Source organism: Physeter macrocephalus, chromosome 1, assembly GCF_002837175.3.
Source record: "Physeter macrocephalus isolate SW-GA chromosome 1, ASM283717v5, whole genome shotgun sequence".
Lineage (NCBI taxonomy): Eukaryota > Metazoa > Chordata > Mammalia > Artiodactyla > Physeteridae > Physeter > Physeter macrocephalus.
Genome location: NC_041214.2, coordinates 115,071,567 through 115,090,855, shown reverse-complemented (window position 1 = coordinate 115,090,855; position 19,289 = coordinate 115,071,567). Strand labels below are relative to the sequence as shown.

The following is a 19,289-nucleotide window of genomic DNA, read 5'->3' as shown; positions in this document are numbered from 1 at the left end:
TTATTTCCACCATTCTGTCTTCCAGCTCACTTATTTGTTCTTCTGCCTCAGTTATTCTGTTATTGATTCCTTCTAGTGTGTTTTTTATTTCAGTTATTGTGCTGTTCATCTCTGTTTCTTTGTTCTTTAGTTCTTCTAAATCTTTGTTAAACATTTCTTGTATTTTCTCAATCTGTGCCTCCATTCTACTTCTGAGATTTTGGCCTGAGGCTTCCAGCACTGGAGTTTGTAGGCTGTTGGATGGAGCTGGGTCTTGGTGCCGAGATGAGGACCTCTGGGAGACCTCACTCCAATGAATAATCCCTGGGGTCTGAGGTCCTCTGTTAGTCCAGTGGTTTGGACTCGGAGATCCCACAGGAGGAGCTCTGGCCTGACCCCCATCTTGTGAACCAAGATCCCGCAAGATGTGTGGGGTGGCAAAAAAAAAAAGAAAGAAAAGGAGCAGAACAATAACAGAGTAAAAAATAAAATTAGATTAGAAAACTAACAAATTTGTCAGAAAGAATAAAAATATAGTTGAAACAACAACGGAAGGTAAAACAGAACCACCATAGTAAAAAAGAGGAGAAAAAGAAAAAAAATTCCGGAAAAAGCCTTGGCTGTGGGGGGCAGGGATTAGGCAGGGGCGTGTTTCAGGTGGGGGCGGGGCCTATGCTTAGGACCAACAGAGCAGGAAAAGGCCCTGGCGGGGCTGGGTGGGTGGGGCGGTGAGTCTTAGGCTCAATGCAGCAGGAGGAGCCTCAGCAGGAGGGGCCCAGGCAGTGCCTCTGGCCTTGGAGGGTGGAGTACCTGGTCCAGGACCCCAGCAGGCTCACTGGGCCCGAGTGGGCAGGGGAAATGGGAAGCATGTTCCCCTCAATTCTCTGATCCTGGAAGGCCCCTCCCCATTGGCCTCTCTTCTTCTCCCCTCTCCCTCCCTCCTATGCCCCTGGGACCCACACGGCCAGAGGAGATCCCGGAAGGCAGAGGACCAGACTCGGAAGCCCAGCAGGCTTCCCGGGGCCAAGTGGGCAGGGGAAACGCCCACAGTGCCTTCCGTGATCCCCTGGCCCCGGATGGTCTGCCTCTCCTCCTCTTCCCCCCTCCTCCATCCCTCCCATTCTCCTAGGACCCACAAGACTGGAGGGAGCCCTGGAGATCAGAGCACCAGTCCTGGGAGCCCAGCAGGCTTCCCAGGGCCCAAGTGGGTTTGGGGGAAACGCCAGCTGCACCTCCCCTGATCCTCCGGCCCCAGAGGGCCCCTCCCTCCCGCCTCTCCTCTTCTCCCCCTGCCTCCCTCCTATGCTGCTAGGACCAACTGGGGCCTCGGAGGGTGGAGGACCCTGCTGAGGAGCCCTGAGGGCTTCCCAGGGCCCAATTGGGCAAGGGAGACGCTAGGCGTGCTCCCCCTGATCCTCTGAGCCCCAGAAGCTCCCTCCAGGCATGGGAACCCCTCCCCTCTCCCACCCACCCCTCAGGTGCGCCAGTCCTGTCTGGCTTCCACTTCTCCTCCCCACTCAATCCCCCCTCATCCTACCCAGTCGCTTGGGGGTTCCTCCCATCTCCTTGGGCGTTGAGGTCCCCCACCAGTGTCCGGCAGGCACCCTAGTTGTGGAGAAATGCAAACTCCACGTCCTCTCCTGCTGCCATCTTGACTCCACCCCCTGTATTTTCTGCTAAAGAAAGATAAGGCAGGATTATTTTGTTTGCCATTATAAATTCATTATCATGTTATGAAACCTTGTTAAATTTGTGGTACCTTAAATTAATAAGTATCAGCCAGCCATAATTTGCAGTGTATTTTATGCAGGTAGGTAGGTAAATCTTTATTATTTAAACTGGACTATTTTCCAAATGTCTTTTCTTCTCAGAAGATCTTCACAAATTTGTGGAGTTTACTTTCAGGTAGCATTGCCTTCTTTTTGGCTCTCTCTTTACAAGAAGAGCAAAACAAAGGGAAAGGTGAATCATTTTTATAGGTTCTATGAATAATTATACAGTTTCCCAGGAGTGTAGTATGTATATCAGTAGTAGCAAGCAAGTTGACTTTGAGTCATTTAAGTAGTAAGTACTTGAACATATTATTTTAATAACTGAAATATATATAAAGCTAGCACATCCACCACGTAATGCATGAGTTACAGTTTGGTTCTGCTGCATATAAAGAAAACCCACATAACAGTGGACTAAATAAGATACTTATTTTTCTGTCATCTAAATAAGTCCAGAAGCGGTATTCCAAGGCTGGTATAACAGCTGCATGGTCCAGGCATCTTCCATCTTTCTGCTTTGCTATCCTTAGTGCCTGGTTTTCTTCAAGATCCTCAGGATCTCCACATGGCCACCTTAGTTAACTATCTTATCTATATTCTAAATCACAGGGATGAGAAAAGAACAGGGCAAAAGAATAAGCCTTCTTGCTAAATAAGCCCTCTTTAAAGAGCTTACCTAGAAGCCCCAACTAATCACTCTTTTACCTCACTGGCTACCCCTATCTGTAAATGAGGCTGGATTTTTTTTTTTTTTAAGCAGGACATATTGCTGCTTCCATTAGTAATAGGGGTCCTGTAAGTATGAAAGAAGAGGAGAGTGGATATTGGGTAGACAGCTGACATTTACAGTTGTAAGTACTTTTATCTAGGTAAAAAGCATTAATCAATGAAAAATGCTGAGTAAAAAAACTAATATAGGGCTTCCCTGGTGGCACAGTGGTTGTGAGTCCGCCTGCCGATGCAGGGGCATGGGTTTGTGCCCCGGTCCGGGAAGATCCCACATGCCGCGCGTCCGGAGCATGTGCTCCGCAGCGGGAGAGGCCGCAGCGGGAGAGGCCACAACAGTGAGAAGCCCACTTACCGCAAAAAAAAAAAAAATAATAATAATAATATAGACTGCATACAGACAGAACAAAAATTAGGAAGCTGGTACTCTTAATGACTGAATGGCTGGAGAGCGGGAAGCATTGCTCCTAAATTTGGTAATTGAAGGTGGACTTCAATGCCTCCAAACAGTGCTTCAGGTTGAGCAGAATGAGAAGCCTTACTGCCTTTTTTTTTTTTTTTCTTTCTCCCAACGGCTTCTGTTATACTTCTGTTATACTTCAGTTATACTTCTGTTTAGTTCAAGATTGCTTAGGAATTACAAAACTGCCATTATTTCTTTTCTTCTGGTCACCATTCCCTTCTACGTGAGTGAGTTTGCCGTGTGAAAACAACTAACTGCTGGTGTATTTTCAGGTGGGAGTTTGAGGCAGCCGTGATAAGAAGTTGAAAATGGATTTGCAAAGCAATTTAGCTGTTTTAAGGGGCTCCCCAGCCAAGCTGGAAATCAGCTGAGGTATACATGCTGAAGTCAGGCAGAGATAAAAACTAGCAGTTTTATTGAAAAAGGTCATTTTGGAGGGCAAGGTTTAGGTCTGGCCAGAGGACTTGCTAACACTCTAAGTTATGATTCGTGTCCCAAAATTCAAGCTTTCCTCCTCAGGGAAAGATCCTGCTCATCTAGGTTTACTGCATGGTTAAGAACAGATGAGAATGCATGGTTTCAAGAAGCATGTGGCTCTCAAAGAGACAGAGACAAAGAAAGAGGCAGAACCGAGGATGTCAGTTTGCATTTCATAAACTGAGAAGTCAAAGAAGTCTCTTTTTTTTTTTCCCTATGAAGAGGAATAAATTTGGAGAGGGGAGATAGAGTAACCAGAAGTATTATTTTAATGGATTTCTCTCTATATAGAAGCAGAGAAAAAGAGAGTCTTCCCCAATAAGGAAAAGAACAGGTCAAAAAGTCCATATACATTGGAGTCTGTCTCCTGACCTAGGTGATTATGAGAGATTTCTTTAACAGTCCTTGGGAGGAAGATATAGCATCCTACCCAATTGAATGGGGTCTGAATTGAATTTAGAGAATGATGGATGTATGGTAAAAATAGAACCACGTGCAGCTATGCTTGGGTCCATAATTAGTTCCATGGATCAGCTATCAGCAGATCAACCTGGGCTAATAGTTAAACTTAGTGGCTGGTGACCTACACTTCAGGTAAGGCTGTGAGCAAGATTATAAGGAAATTCTTTAAGTAAGGTCCTTTAGGTCCTATCCTATAGGAGATATTTCCATTTTTATCCACATGAAGGAATATCCTCAAAAGTAATTTTTTTGTAAAAGTAGTCTCAAATAAGTACAAAATAATTGAAACCAGAGCCACAGTTAATAGCCCCAAAGTGGACCAGCCCCCCCCCCAGTGCCTACTATACTCAAATTGGCAGAAATAACATTCAAAGAACAAAACAGAAATTACATTATCTTTTTCCATCATCCCCAACAGTTTAGTGATCTTCTGTCCCAAGACATGGTTATTACCATAGGGATAATCTTTGATATGGATGGGAACAGCTTTCTTCTCTAAACATTATTGGTCATTTGTTTGGGGCAGAAGGGGAAGGAGGCAGCATGAGCTCAGTGTATCATCTTGAAATATTCTAATATCCCAATTTCAGACTAGTCTTGTGAAAGATCTACTAACCCTGCCTAACACACCACATTAGTCAGGGAGAGTCCTCAGGAAAACCTGGGCTTGCAGCCAATAAGTAAGGCTTTTTAATTAGTCTTCTTTTGCTTTCCAACATATCTATCTCTCTGCTACCTCTGATGAATTATGGAACTAGCCTAGACTATCTCCAGGTCTATTTTTAAGGAGATAGCCTAATTTCTGACACCACTTGCTGAGCCTTCATCTTTAGGCAACTATCCTGTCTCCTGAGAACAATTGACCTCTACATCCTGAAAACAGAGTAAGTTGCTTTACTTTAAAAAAATTTAAAAAACAACTTGGTGACAATAGGCAAGAGGACACTTGAAATGGGACTTCTTCAAAACCTCTGTCATTCAGGCACAGATATAACACTTGCTTCCTCCCTACCTTTGAACTCAAGAAAAGTCTCTTGTGAGCTTACATCCACTGTGAGAAATTCATTATTTTTAATGAATTAAGGTGAATAACAGAAATCTACAACGCTCTATTAAAAACCCCAAAACCTCTGTCATTCAGGCACAGATATAACACTTGCTTCCTCCCTACCTTTGAACTCAAGAAAAGTCTCTTGTGAGCTTACATCCACTGTGAGAAATTCATTATTTTTAATGAATTAAGGTGAATAACAGAAATCTACAACGCTCTATTAGGAAATGTCTTGCAAAGGAAATCGCATATCTCATTTTATAGTATCTTATTTTTGGGGGATAAAATCAGTTTCTAGATAACAAGATACTTCCTGAACCCAAACTAGTTTTTAATATTAAGCTGTCCTAATGTTCATTTATTGTTAATATACTGAGGTTGCTGATCTAGGTTTTCTAAACTGATGAATAGAGAGAGGAGGTACATTTTAACTTGATAACTTTCCAAACCTGATCTTAGCTGTCATTTTCTTGAGATGTGCTCTGTAAACACCTTTCTTCTAAAATTCCCACTTTTGCCTCACTCCCCAACATAAATGCTCTCATTCTATCACATCATCCAGTTTTATATTCTTAACATTTAAAACAGTCTGAAATTACCTTGCATATACAGTTGTTGTTTATTAAATTTTTCCTCATTATAAAATTAAATTCCATAAGAGTATAGATCTTGTATTGTTCAATACTGAATCCCAGATACCTAGAATATTGCTTAGTAGTTAAATGTATTTTTGGACAAATGGACTGATGGGTGATTTTTTTAATTTTTATTTTTGGGCAGGGAGTAATGATCGATAGCACCAAGGATATCATTTTTAGCAGTCTTAATAAAGCTAACCAAATAAGGTCTCTCTTAGAAATCTTGTTCTACTCTTATTGATGTTGGTCTGTTCCTGGGCTGTCTCAGATAGCCTAGTCCACTTAGGTAATAATTCCTGTGCCCTTTGCTTGCTTTGTAAGCATTCCCTGTCCAATTTAGAGAATTACCAAATGTATTTGTTCCTGGATAGAGCAGAGGAAAGTTAATCGGTGGAGACTATTTTGGAATTGTTTAGAGGAAAATCTGGAAGTACCAGCCCACATATCTTGTCCTATCCTGATTAATTTGTGGAGTTTCTTCTTTCTAATTATCTTCCAATAGAACTTTAGAAGTGAGGGGAAGAAAAGAAAGTTCATTAATTTTATCCCTATTAAAACAGCAAGTTAAAGGGTAGCTTGTCTGGAAACAGAAAGAGTTTGTGAAGAAACTGGGTGATTGTGAAGAGGCTAGGCCAATTTCTAATTACAGTTCACTGAAGACAAAGCTACTCATTTGAGGTATATTTTCTGAGATTTCTTTAAACTTTTAACTTTTTTATTATTATGTTTTTCCTAATAATAATAGCTGATGATTTTATCACATGATTGGCACATGAAAATCCATAAAATAGAAACAGTGTTGCATTTTGGGACAACAAAAATTAGGAAACTCTTTATTGCAAACTTTGTTGTGCAATAAAAGACGCCAAAGGTATGAGGCAGGAATCTGAGTAGCAGGAAATAAAATCTGTCTAACATAAACAAAAAGAGATATTTTTGGAAGAATACTAGGCAGCTCACAGGATGAAAGGAAAAGCTGAATAAACAAATCTCAGAAAGCCAAAACCAGGGCAGCTCTGGGAGGTCTTTTCACTAGCTCATTACTATTAAGGTGACCAAGCTACAGTGACTTTTCACCTTCTGTCTTTCGATTTGAATTTTTAATTTTCAGGAGTAGACTACCGAAGTGAACATAATGATGTGGAGCAACAATTTCCCCTCTACTTCTTCTGTTTTAACGTTAAAGCAACAAGATGAACTGAAAGGAAATTTTTTTAATTTACGCTTTGGGCAGTATGGAGAAAATTGGGGAATGAAACTGAAATCAGTGAGAGTGTAATCTAAAAATAGCAAACATTTGTTGAGCGTTTACTATGGACCAGACACTATGTTGAGTATTTGGCATACATTAACTTATTTAATTCTCATGATAACATTGTGAGTTAAGGATAGTAATAATATATTTTACATTTGGGAAAATTAAGGCTTAGAGCAGCGGTCCCCAACCTTTTTGGCACCAGGGACCAGTTTCATGGAAGACAGTGTTTCCACAGGGGGGGTGCAGAGGGGTTGGGGGGGATGGTTCAGGCGGTAATGTGAGCGATGCAGAGCGATGGGGAGCGGCATATGAAGCTTTGCTCGCTCACCCACCACTCACCTCCTGCTGTGCGGCCCGGATCCTAACAGGCCACGGACCGCTACCGGTCCAAGGCCCGGGATTGGGGACCCCTGGCTTAGAGAAGTTAAGTAACTTGTTTAGGTAGTATATTAGCAATTAGGAGTAATCAGGAGGCTGTCATAGTAATTTGAAGCAAGAAACGATAAGGGCCTGAGCTAAGTTAGTGAGATAGAACCAATAAAGCTTAGAGAACGGTTGAATAGGGAATGTAAAAAGGGGAGGAGTTGAGAATAAATCCTAGGCATCTGGGTCAGAAAGTGAATGGATTTTTATTCAAAAGGAGAAAGTTTTGATGATAGAAGTATTATGATGCATTTGATGAGCTAACTTGTCTATTTAAGGCCTTTTACTTGCCTGTGGGATGTGTCAGCAGGTCTCCCACTATACTCTTGCCCCTTTGCCGTCTCTTTTCCACACAGTTCCCACCATGGCCTTCAAGGCCCTACCTATCTTACCTGGTTACATACAGCTCTTTCCCTTTCTAAATATACTTTAGACATACAGGCCTTCTACTTTTTCTGAGTGGTGAGTTCCTCCCCGCCTTGAGGTCATGCCCTGGCTAATTCCTTTGACTGGAATGTTCTTTGCCAAGATCTTGTCATAGCTTTTCCCCTTCTTAACATTCACTCCTGGGTGAGATGTCCCATCATCAGAGAGGCTCTTCTATACTAACCCTCCTCTGCCCCATTGCCTCCCACCCTCAATCACCTTTCATTGCACTGAGCACTGCTCAAAATTGTGTTCACTTGTAACTCAGTTGTTTATTTCTATTTACCTCCTCCAGATTATAAATTCCATGAGAACAGGGACCATGTATATTCACCATCTACACATGAGGACAGTCCTCTGTAGCATATATAAACTCAATAAGTATGAAAGATTAGAAAGTCCTATATGTGAGCTAAAGGAGACTTATGAAAACACTTTAAGTCCATGGTAACTTGCAGCAAGCCACAAAATGTGAATGTGAAGACACACATGCAGATTTATAATTAGTAAACCTTAAACTTTATAAAGAATTCACACACAGTGATCTCATTGAAAAATTTATAATTTTGTTTAATCCTGTCATCTCCTTAGGGCAGATTTTAGAACTGGAAAATCTGGGTGCTTTTTTTTTTAACCTGAGGAAAAATTCATCTTTGGTAATTGCAAATTTCTAAACTTTGTCTTCTCTTTTAAAGGCTCAATCTCAAGATATAGTTCCAACGATAGGATTCAGCATAGAGAAATTCAAATCATCCAGGTAATTCATTTTATTAAACTTGTGATTAAGAAGTTGTGGGTGAAAAATGATATTAGATCTACATAGTTATTCCTCCTACTCTTAGAAAAAAGTAATTTGCTATTTCAGAAGCCCATAGATGTTAAAATATTTGTACCACTACCTCTGGATTATTCTAAAGAATTGAGTTTAGATAAACTCTGACAACCTCACTAGCAAAGGAAATAACTTTTTTATATGTTACTCATTGTAAAATCATATTTATATTCAAAAAAATTCATTCTATGGCACTTGTACTTGAAAGCTGGCCCAAGTTGAATATTGCATATTCAAGGGTGGTTTCTTTGATTGAAAAGAATTTAAAATTTTAAGTAAAAGTTACACTTTTACTACCTTATAATGTAGTCATGTTTTTTCATTTTGTTTGTTTTGTTTTATAGTTTGTCTTTTACGGTGTTTGACATGTCAGGTCAAGGAAGATACAGAAATCTCTGGGAACACTATTATAAGTAAGTATGTTTGTGAATGTTGGTAAACTAGATGGTTATATTTTAATAACCAGTAATGATTAGAAATCCAAATGATTACATGGGCTAGGTTGCAGTGTTTATTCTTTATATAATTTAAGTATACTTCCTAATTTTTAAAATAAGTGTAATCATACTTCACATTATTTCTCAAATTTTTCAGATTCTTCCTGACCTTGCATATGTTGTTCTGTCTGTTTTTAATGTCCTATTCTACCCTGTTTCTCTGCAACTTAAGGTTAATATATTTGTTCTTTAAGGACTTGCTCAAAAGTCACCTCCTCTGTGAAGGATTCCGCTGTTTTGCCCAGTTATTCTGTCCCCCGTGTTGACACGGTACTTCGTCCATTCATATCTCTTGAATCGTACTTATTACATCTTAAACTCATGTGCCATAGCTGCCTCCCTGGTGGGATTATGAACTCCTCAAGGGCAGGGATTTTTTTTTATTCAGTATTTCTTCAAGACCAAGTATGATTCTGGCCAGATAGATCAGTAAATATTTACTGTATAAATTTAGTTAAAATAACAGCACTAATAGTTGATCCATGTGTTCTACAAGCAATTCTAAACAAGATATTTTTAGCATGTGCAAATCAAGTGCTCACCAATTTCTTCAGATTAACAGCTGTCAAGTTGCTAGAATCCAAGTGTTATACCTTCTCAAGATTTGCATGTGATGTTAAAATAAATTCATTAAACTTGTAATATTTCTAGGACTTCTTCATTTAAGATGAGTGTAACTCACTTTTGGAGTCTGAAATTTATAAACAGTATCTCTTCACTAAATGCACTTTTGTCCTTATGAACTCTTGTCTTGAAATGGTGTGTGATGACTGCCAGATCAGATTTTAATTTTCATTGGCTAATTCTTTCATGCTAATGTGGGGACAAATGTTGTATTCCTTGGGTAGGAACCAAAGGAGATTTATTCCAGATATTCTTTTCATATTGAAAGCCTATTTAAATCATATAGAGGCAGAGGACCTCAGAGGTAGAAAGAGAAGAATGCTTCAGATTTGAGGGACAGTTTGGAAAAGGAAGGGTGGAATGTTTGTGGTATCCTGCAATAAATTCTCTGGGGGAAATGTGAGGTGTTTTTGTTTTTAAGGAAACCTCAGTTTTCAGTATAGGATTTTTTTATTCTTCTTCCAATTAGTAGGTAAACAATTCTTTTTTCTAAAAAAAAATGTATTTACTTTAGTTACTTTAAAAAAATGTAACATTTATTTTAATTACAGAAAACATAATACTGCATAAAAAATAGTACTTCAAAAAAGGAAGCTTTTTTTCTGACTTTAACTTCTTTTTCTTCAAAATCTTTTTGGAAGAAGTTAATGAATTCAGGAATATTATAGGTACATTGTAGGTAGAATGCTGAATATGGTTACTGTTGAGAAGTCTACAGCAATAGTAAATTTATTTCCTTTATACTTTTCTGATTGTGAAAGAACAAGTGCATTTTAATCTATTAGACTGAAAGAGGTTAAAAAGATTAATTAAGTCTACTGTTGGCAAAATAAGCCACTCTTGTAGTGAGAATGTAACATCTTTCTTAGGATAATTTATCAATATCTGTTAAAATGAAAAATGTTCATGCCCTGCAGCCATAATTTTTGCTTTCAGAAAAGTACAGTATGACTAGGACTACTGGGCAAAGATACACAGAGAAGAATGTGTGTTGAGAATTATTTATAATGACATTTTTTCATATCAATTATATGAAGAAAAAAATTATTCTTAACAAAAGTGTGTGCTTAATGTATATGGAGAGAGAAGAAAATTCTTAGTGGAATATGTACCGCACCATTAATGCATTTGTTTTGGGAATAAGATTATAAAGGAAGTTTAATTTATCATTTGTATGACTCTGTAATGTTAATTATTGTATAAGTTTTGCATATTACTCTTAGAATATAAAAAAGTAATAAAGCATAAAATATAAAGAGTGCATATTTGGAAAGGAGTTAATGTTTGGAAAATATAGAAAAGCATATTTAAACATTGTTTCCTGTAAATCTCATTACTAATAAATTTACCATTGTTAATCTTTTGGGTATGTTTCTTCTATTTTGAAATATACACTTTACATAATTGAGAAAGGAGCCTTCTAAAGTATGTACCGTGTACTATATAGTTTTTCAGTTAACATTCTATGATAAGGGTGAATCAGGAAAAACATAGAAAGGATGTAACTCTCATGGCAGCCTAATAGTTTTTCATATTCCTGTGCCCAAATTTGCTTAATCATTTATCTGTTTTTGGACATAAAGACTGTTGTCAGTTTTTGAAGATTATAAGCAATTCTTCAGTTAACCTATTACTGTATAAATCTTTGTCATACTTCATGTTTCCTTAGTATAAATTCCAGAAATGAAATTACTGGCTCAAAGTGAACATTTTTAAAGCTCTTGATAGATATTTCCAATTATATCAGTTTCTATATCCACTAGTAATATGTGACTGTGATAATCTGCATTCATTTTTTAAATGATAGGAGAAAATGGTATTAAAAAGTTGTTTTATTTTTATATGCATGTGGTTACTAATGGCATTGAACTTTAAAATCTTAACTTATGATTACACTGAGTCACAAAAAATATATAAATGTCCAATAAATATATGAAAATATATTGAACTTAATGAGCAATTAACAAAATACAAAGTAAAATAATATGCTGTTAGGATGGTAAAAAATTGAAAAGAATGATAAGAGCCATGCTGGCAAGGGTGCGAAAAATGCTGGTAGTAGTATAAATTGATATAACATTTCCAGAGGATAATTCATCAATGTTTATCTAAAACTTTAAATTTTGTATGTATTCCTGGAAATTTTATTCCTAAGAACAGATCTTAAAGTATCAAGAAATTTTGTAAATGTATTTAGGAGGATGTTTATCCCAAAGTTTTTCATAGTAATGAAAATTGGAAGTAACCTATGAAGTCCAAAAATAGAAGTTTGGTACAATATTTAATGACACGTCCATTATACTTTATAATCATTAAAAGAAAGATGTGAAGAAAATTAGTGATTTTTGAAGTGCCGCTGTGATCTATAAGTGAATCCTTATACCATTTCAGTGGCTGGTTATCAGCTTAAAAGTCAAATAGAATAAACTAAAAGCTCTTTGTAAGTATTGTCTCAGGAGACTATTTCAAATATATTTACATATGCTTATGTGTCTAACTGCATCTTAAAGTAAAATATATTTCTCACTATGGTTATGGTAAAAAATATTTGAGAAACACTGGTGTAGAGCTTTAATGTTTCATATAAAAGTAGTTCAAACTATACTGCAAAAAAAGATCAGGGAAATGTACATATATTTCAGAAAGGCAGTATAAAACATCAGGATTCCATTTAAATACAGATGTAGATATTCATATATGAATATACACAAAGGAAATGTTGAAAATGATTTACATGAAAATATTAATGGTTGTATCTGTGTAATAGGATTATGGTTTTACTTGTTATTTTTTTAAATTATGAAATGTCACTAAATTTACCATATTATGATCCAAATGAAATGAAATTATTTTACATGAAATATGACTAACATGGTTAATATATTAATTACTCATATAAACTAATAAGAAATAGCACCAAAGCCTATAATGTATAAATGGACATAGGACATGAAGACATAATACATAGGTTAGGAATTGCAAATGGATAGTAAACATAGAAAAATGTTCAAGTTTATCTTTAATATTTCTCATTCTTTATATTATACAGAGAAGGACAAGCCATTATTTTTGTCATTGATAGTAGTGATAGATTAAGAATGGTTGTGGCCAAAGAAGAACTTGATACTCTTCTGAATCATCCAGGTACATGTGTGTGTGTCTTTCAGTCTGTGATGTCTGTGCTTTGGGGTCTGTTTATGTTTGATGTTTTGTTCTTTGGTGTTAAGCAAAATGTGTTGTTTACACTGTGTAAACACATTTTTTTTAATTTTTGAATTTTAAAACATTAATTATGCAGAATTAACAATGTCTTTACTTGCAGTACCATATATTTTTTAAATTTCAAAGCTTTTTGCAATGTTTTTATTTCCCTGAAAATGAAAATGCCCTTTTTTTCTGATTATGTAAGTAATGTGTCAATAGCAAAATATGTGGATAGAAAAAGAATAAGGAAGAAAGTAAAAATCAATGTTTCAACACCTTAAAATTTTTTTGGTTACCATCTTTTTACGTGTCTGTGTGTGTGTGTGTGTGTGTGTGTGTGATCACAGCATTTCTTAGATATTTATTGTGGGAATTCTTTTAAAACAGATCTTTTCTGTTTTTAAACTACTCCCAGCCCTCCAATCCTCTTTGAAGATATCAGTATTAACAATTTGGTACCTTTTCTTTCATACCTTTATCTATATTTCATATCATATACATACACAAACATATACAGGTACCAAAGATACGTACAGTCACCCTTGGTATCTATGGGAGATTGGTTCTAGGATCCCCGAGGATACCAAAAGCTGTGGTTGCTCAAGTCCCTTATAAAAATGGTGTAGTATTTACATAGAATCTATGCGTATCCTCCCATATACTTTAAATAATCTCTAGATTGCTTATAATACCTAAGAAAATATAAATACTATGTAAATAATGCCAGTGCATGGTAAGTTTAAGTTTTGCTTTTGGGAACTTTCTGTAATTTTTTCCTGGCGTATTTTGCATTCACAGTTGGTCGAATTTGTGGGTGTGGAGTCCACAGATAGAGAGGGCAAACTGTACAGGGTTGGGCGCTATGAGAACTGTCATTGTTATTTACTAGACGGGATCATATTCTGTACACTCTTCTGCATCTTCCTCTTCTCAAATAACACTGCATGTTGGAAATCCTTTCAAGTCAAATTGCGTATATATAATTTTCTTTTTAATGATGCCTCATATGCCATACTGTGAATGTACCACAGTTTATTCAGTCATTCACCTGTTGCTAGATATTCTTTTTTTTCCCACAGTAAATTTTCCAGTAGTATTGTGGAATTCTGCATTTCTAGCCTTACTCATGCAAAAAGATTTTAAGTGGCCTTTGTACCTGTGGTTTTAGAAAAGGACTTCTAACAATTCTTGCTGCTTAACCATAATATCTTTGGTATTTTTATTGGACAACCTCAAATTTATTCAATTATTTGGGGGGGAAATTATCCAGCCTCTACTTTTTATGTGCCTTTTTCACTTTTAAAAACTTAGTCTTTTATCTGGGTTGAGAAGGCACTTTTGATTCTACATTCCCTTTTTTGTTAATCTTTCCACTTTCTCCCCGAAATGTGTTTTGACGTTGACCCAAAAATGAAATAGTTCCTACAAAATCTGCTTTAAATACCGTGGGAACCTTGGTTTCCTCAACTGAAGCCTTTTTCCATGTATCTTTATGTACTTACTGATGCATTTATTTTATAGGTTAGATTCCCAAAGGAGGGATTTCTCAGCTGAAGCGTATATGAAGTTTTTTTTTTTTATTGAAGTATAAGTTGTAATACAGTGAAATGCTCAGATCTTAAGTATATAGTTCTGTAATTTTGACAAATGCATACACTCATGTAACTACATTCCCAATCAAGAAACAGAACATTTTTTCATCACCTCAGAAAGTTCCTTCATGCCCCTTTACAATCAATACCCCACACCTGGAAACAGAGGAACTACTAATCTGATTTTGATCCCCAGAATTTTGCCTATTCTACAATTTCATATAAATGAGGGGAAAGGTACATACATTTTTGTGCCTAGGTTTTTTCATTCAGCATAATGTTTTGGGGAGTCACCCATGTGGTTGTATCACTTGTTTACTCCTTTTACTTGCTTTGTAATATTCTATTATATGAATATACCACAGTTTGCTTATCCAGTCTCTTGTTGATTAATATCTGGGCTGTTTCTAGTTCAGGGCAATTATGAATAAAGCTGGTGTGAACATATTTTTGAGATATAATTCACATATAATATTATATCAGTTTCAGTTATTCAGCATAATGATTTGATATTTGTATATACAGTTGGCCCCTTGAACAACTGGGGTTTGAACTGCACAGGTTCGCTTATATGCAGATTTTTTTCAAATAATGCTACAGTAGTACTACATGATTCGAAGTTGATTGAATCCACGACTGTGGAACCGCAGATACAGAGGGTCGGCAACGAAGTTATTCACAGATTTTTGACTGTGCAGGGTTCGGAGCACAGTGGTGAATGTTCCATCTGCAATTATGTAGAATGTATATCTTGCTGTTATTGGGTGAAGAGTTCTATAAATGTCAGTTGATAGTGTTATTCACTTCTTCCACATCCTTTCTTTATTGAGGTATAGTTGATGTGTTAATGCAATATCATATAAGTTTCAGGTGTACAACATAGTGATTCACAATTTTTAAAAGTTGTGTTCCATTTATAGTTAATATAAAATATTGGCTATATTCCTGTGTTGTACAATATATTCTTGTAGCTCATTTATTTTATACATAGTAGTTTGAACCTCTTAATCTCCTACCCCTACCTTGCTCCTCCACCCTTCCCTCTCCTGAGTGGTGACCACTAGTTTGCGCCCTACGTCTGTGAGTCTGTTCCTTTTATGTTATATTCACTAGCTTGTCATATTTTTTAGATTCTACATATAAGTGATATCATACAGTATTTGCCTTTCTCTGTCTGACTTATTTCACTCAGCATAATACCCTTCAAGTCCATCCATGTTGCAAATGGCGATATTTAATTCTTTTTCATGGCTGAGTAGTATGCCATTGTATATACGTACCACATCTTCTTTATCCATTCATCTGCTGATGGACACATAGGTTGCTTTCATATCTTGGCAACTATGAACACTAGGGTGCATGTATCATTTCGAATTAGTGTTTGGGTTTTTTTTTGATAAATACCCAAGAGTGGAATTGCTGACTCATATGACAGTTCTATTTTTAGTTTTCTGAAAAACCTCCATCCTGTTTTCCATAGTGGCTGCACCAATTTACATTCCAACCCGCAGTGTACAAGGGTCCCCTTTTCTCTGCATCCACACCAACATTTGTTATTTGTGTTCTTTTTGATGATAGCCATTCTGACAGGTATGAGGTGATATCTCATTGCAATTTTAATTTGCATTTCTCAGATGATTAACGATGTTGAGCATCTTTTTATGTGCCTGTTGGTGAGCTGTATATCTTCTTTGGAAAAATGTCTGTTCAATCTTCTGACCATTTTTTAATTTGGTTGTTTGTTATTTTGATGTTGAGTTGTATGAGCTGTTCATATAGTTTGGATATTAACCCCTATTGGTCATATCATTTGCAAATAAGTTCTGCCATTCAGTAGGTTGTCTTCTCATTTTTGTCACTGGTTTCCTTTGTTGTGCAAAAGCTGTTAACTTTAATTAGGTCCCACTTGTTTATTTTTGCTTTTATTTCCTTTGATTTAGGAGACAGATCCAAAAATATATTGCTACGATTTATGTCATAGAGTGTTCTGCCTGTTTTCTCTTCTAAGAGTTTTATGATTTCAGGTAGGCTTTAATCAATTTTGAGTTTATTTTTAGATATAGTATTAGAGAATGTTCTAATTTCATTCTTTTACATGTAGCTGTCCAGTTTTCCCAGAACCACTTATTGAACAGACTGTCTTTTCTCTGTTGTATATTCTTGCCTCCTGTGTTTTACATTAAATGACCATAAGTGCATGTGTTTACTTCTGGGCTCTCTATCCTAATGTGGTGTATCACAAGGATCAGTGGATCCTTTCACTGATCCACGTGTCTCTTTTTTTGCCAGAACTATACTGTTCTGATTACTGTAGCTTTGCAGTATAGTCTGAAATCAGGGATCATGACTCCTCCAGTTCTGTTCTTCTTTCCCAAGATTGTTTTGACTCTTCAGGGTCTTCTGTGTTTCCATACAAATTTTTAAATTATTTGTTGTAGTTCTGTGAAAAATGCCATTGGTATTTTGACAGGGATTGCACTGAATCTGTATTTTGTCTTGGGTAGTATGGTCACTTTAACAATATTAATTCTTGCAATCCATGAATACAGTGTATCTTTCCACCTGTTTATGTTATCTTCAGTTTCTTTCATCAGCATGTTATAGTTTTCTGAGTACAGGTCTTTTATCTCCTTAGGTAGGTTTATTTATAGGTATTTTATTCTTTTTGATGCAATTATAAATGGAATTGTCTCCTTATTTTCTCTTTCTGATAGTTCATTGTTAGAGTATAGAAATGCAACAGATTTCTTTATATTAATTTTGTATCCTGAAAATTTACTGAATTCACTGATGAGCTCTAGTAGTTTTGGGGGTGCATCTTTGGGATTTTCTATGTATAGCATCATGCCATCTGCAAACAGATCCTTGTGATAGTTTTACTTCTTCCTTTCCAATATGGATTCCTTTTATTTCTTTTTCTTGTCTGACTACTGTTGCTAGGACTTCCAAAACTATTTTGTATGAAAGTGGTGAGAGTGGGCATCCTTGTCTTGTTCTTGATCTTAGAGGAAATGCTGTCAGCTTTTCACCGTTGAGTATGATGTTAGCTGTGGACTTGTCATATGTGGCCTTTATTATGTTGAGGTATGTTCCCTCTGTACCCACTCTCTAGAGAGTTTTATAATCATTAATGAATATTGAATTTATTTCAAAGCTTTTTCTGCATCTATTGAGATGATCATATGGTTTTATTCTTGAACTTGTTAATGTGGTGTATCACAATGACTGATTTGTTGGTATTGAAAAATCCTTTCATCCCTGGGTTGAAGCCCACTTTATCATGATTCTTTTGATGTATTGTTACATTGGTTTGCTAATATTTTCTTGAGGATTTTTGCATGTATGTTCATCAGTGATATTGGCCTGTAATTTTGTGTGTGTGTATGTGTGTGTGTGTGTGATATCTTTGTCTGGTTTTGGTATTAGGGTGTGTGATATCTTTGTCTGGTTAGGTATTAGGGTATCTTTGTTAGGTTTTGGTATTAGAATGAGTTTGGAAGCATTCCTTCCTCTGCACATTTTGGAATAGTTTGAGAAAGATAGGTGTTAATTCATCTCTAAATATTTGATAAAGTTCACCTGTGAAGCCAGCTGGTCCTAGACTTATATTTGTTGGGATTTTTTTTTTTTTTTCCTACTGACTCAATTTTATTACTGGTAATTGGTCTGTTCACATTTTCTATTTCTTCTTGGCTCAGTCTTGGGAGACTGTACATTTCTAGAAATTTATCCAGTTTTTCCAGGTTATCCATTTTATTGGCATATAGTTGCTCACAGTAGTCTCTTATGATCCTTTGTATTTCTGTGGTGTTTGTTGTAACTTCTCCTTTTTCATTTCTAATGTTACTTATTTAGGTCCTTTACTTTTTGTCTTGATGAGTCTGGCTAAAGGTTTATTAATTTTATCTTTTCAAAGAACCAGCATTTAGTTTCATTTATCTTTTCTATTGTTTTCCTCATGTCCATTTCATTTATTTCTGCTCTCATCTTTATGATTTATTTTCTTCTACTAACTTTGGGTTTCATTTGTTCTTCTTTCTCTAGTTACTTGAGGTATGAGGTTAGGTTTTTATTTGAGATTTTTCTTGTTTCCTGAGGTAAGATTTATTGCTATAAACTTCCTTCTTAGAACTGCTTTTGTTATGTCCCAAAAGTTTTGGAGCGTTGTGTTTTCATTTTCTTTTGTGTCTAAGTATTTTTTGATTTCCTCTTTGATTTCTTCAGTGATCCATTGGTTGTTTAGTAACATATTATTTAGCCTCCACGTGTTTGTGTTTTTTAGAGGGTTTTTTTGTTTGTTTTTTGGGTTTTTATTTTTTTTTTTTTTTTGTAGTTGATTTCTAATCTCATAGCATTTGGGGCAGAAAAGATGCTTGATATGATTTCAATTTTCTTAAATTTACTGAGGCTTGATTTGTGGCCCAAGATGTGATCTATCCTGGAGAATGTTCCATGTGCACTTGAGAAGAAAGTGTATTCTGCTGCCTTTGGATGGAATGCCCTGTAAATATCAATTAAGTCCATCTGGTCTAATGTGTCATTTAAAGCCTAGGTTTCCTTATTTATTTTCTGTCTGGATGATCTGTTCATTGGTGAAAGTGGTGTGTTAAAGTCCCCAGCTATTATTCTGTTACTGTTCCTTTCCCCTTTTATGGTTGTTAGCATTTGCCTTATGTATTGAGGTGCTCCTATTGTGTGCATATATATTTACAAATGTTATATCTTCTTGGATTGATCCAATCCTTTGATCATTTTGTAGTATCCTTCTTTGTCTCTTGTAACAGTCTTTATTTTAAAGTCTCTTTTTAAAATAAGTTTATTTATTTTATTTATTTATTTTTGGCTGTGTTGGGTCTTCGTTGCTG

General features: G+C 36.2%; 1 protein-coding gene across 1 annotated transcript in view; it reads left to right on the top strand.

The window, feature by feature from the left end:
* Positions 1-19,289, top strand: part of ARL6 (ARF like GTPase 6) — a 60,779-nt gene that overhangs the window by 11,254 nt on the left and 30,236 nt on the right. Inside the window, exons 3-5 of the mRNA XM_024120455.3 lie at positions 8,371-8,432; positions 8,852-8,920; positions 12,678-12,772. Coding sequence (XP_023976223.1) covers positions 8,371-8,432; positions 8,852-8,920; positions 12,678-12,772 — 226 coding nt within the window. The remainder of the gene's footprint in view (positions 1-8,370; positions 8,433-8,851; positions 8,921-12,677; positions 12,773-19,289) is intronic.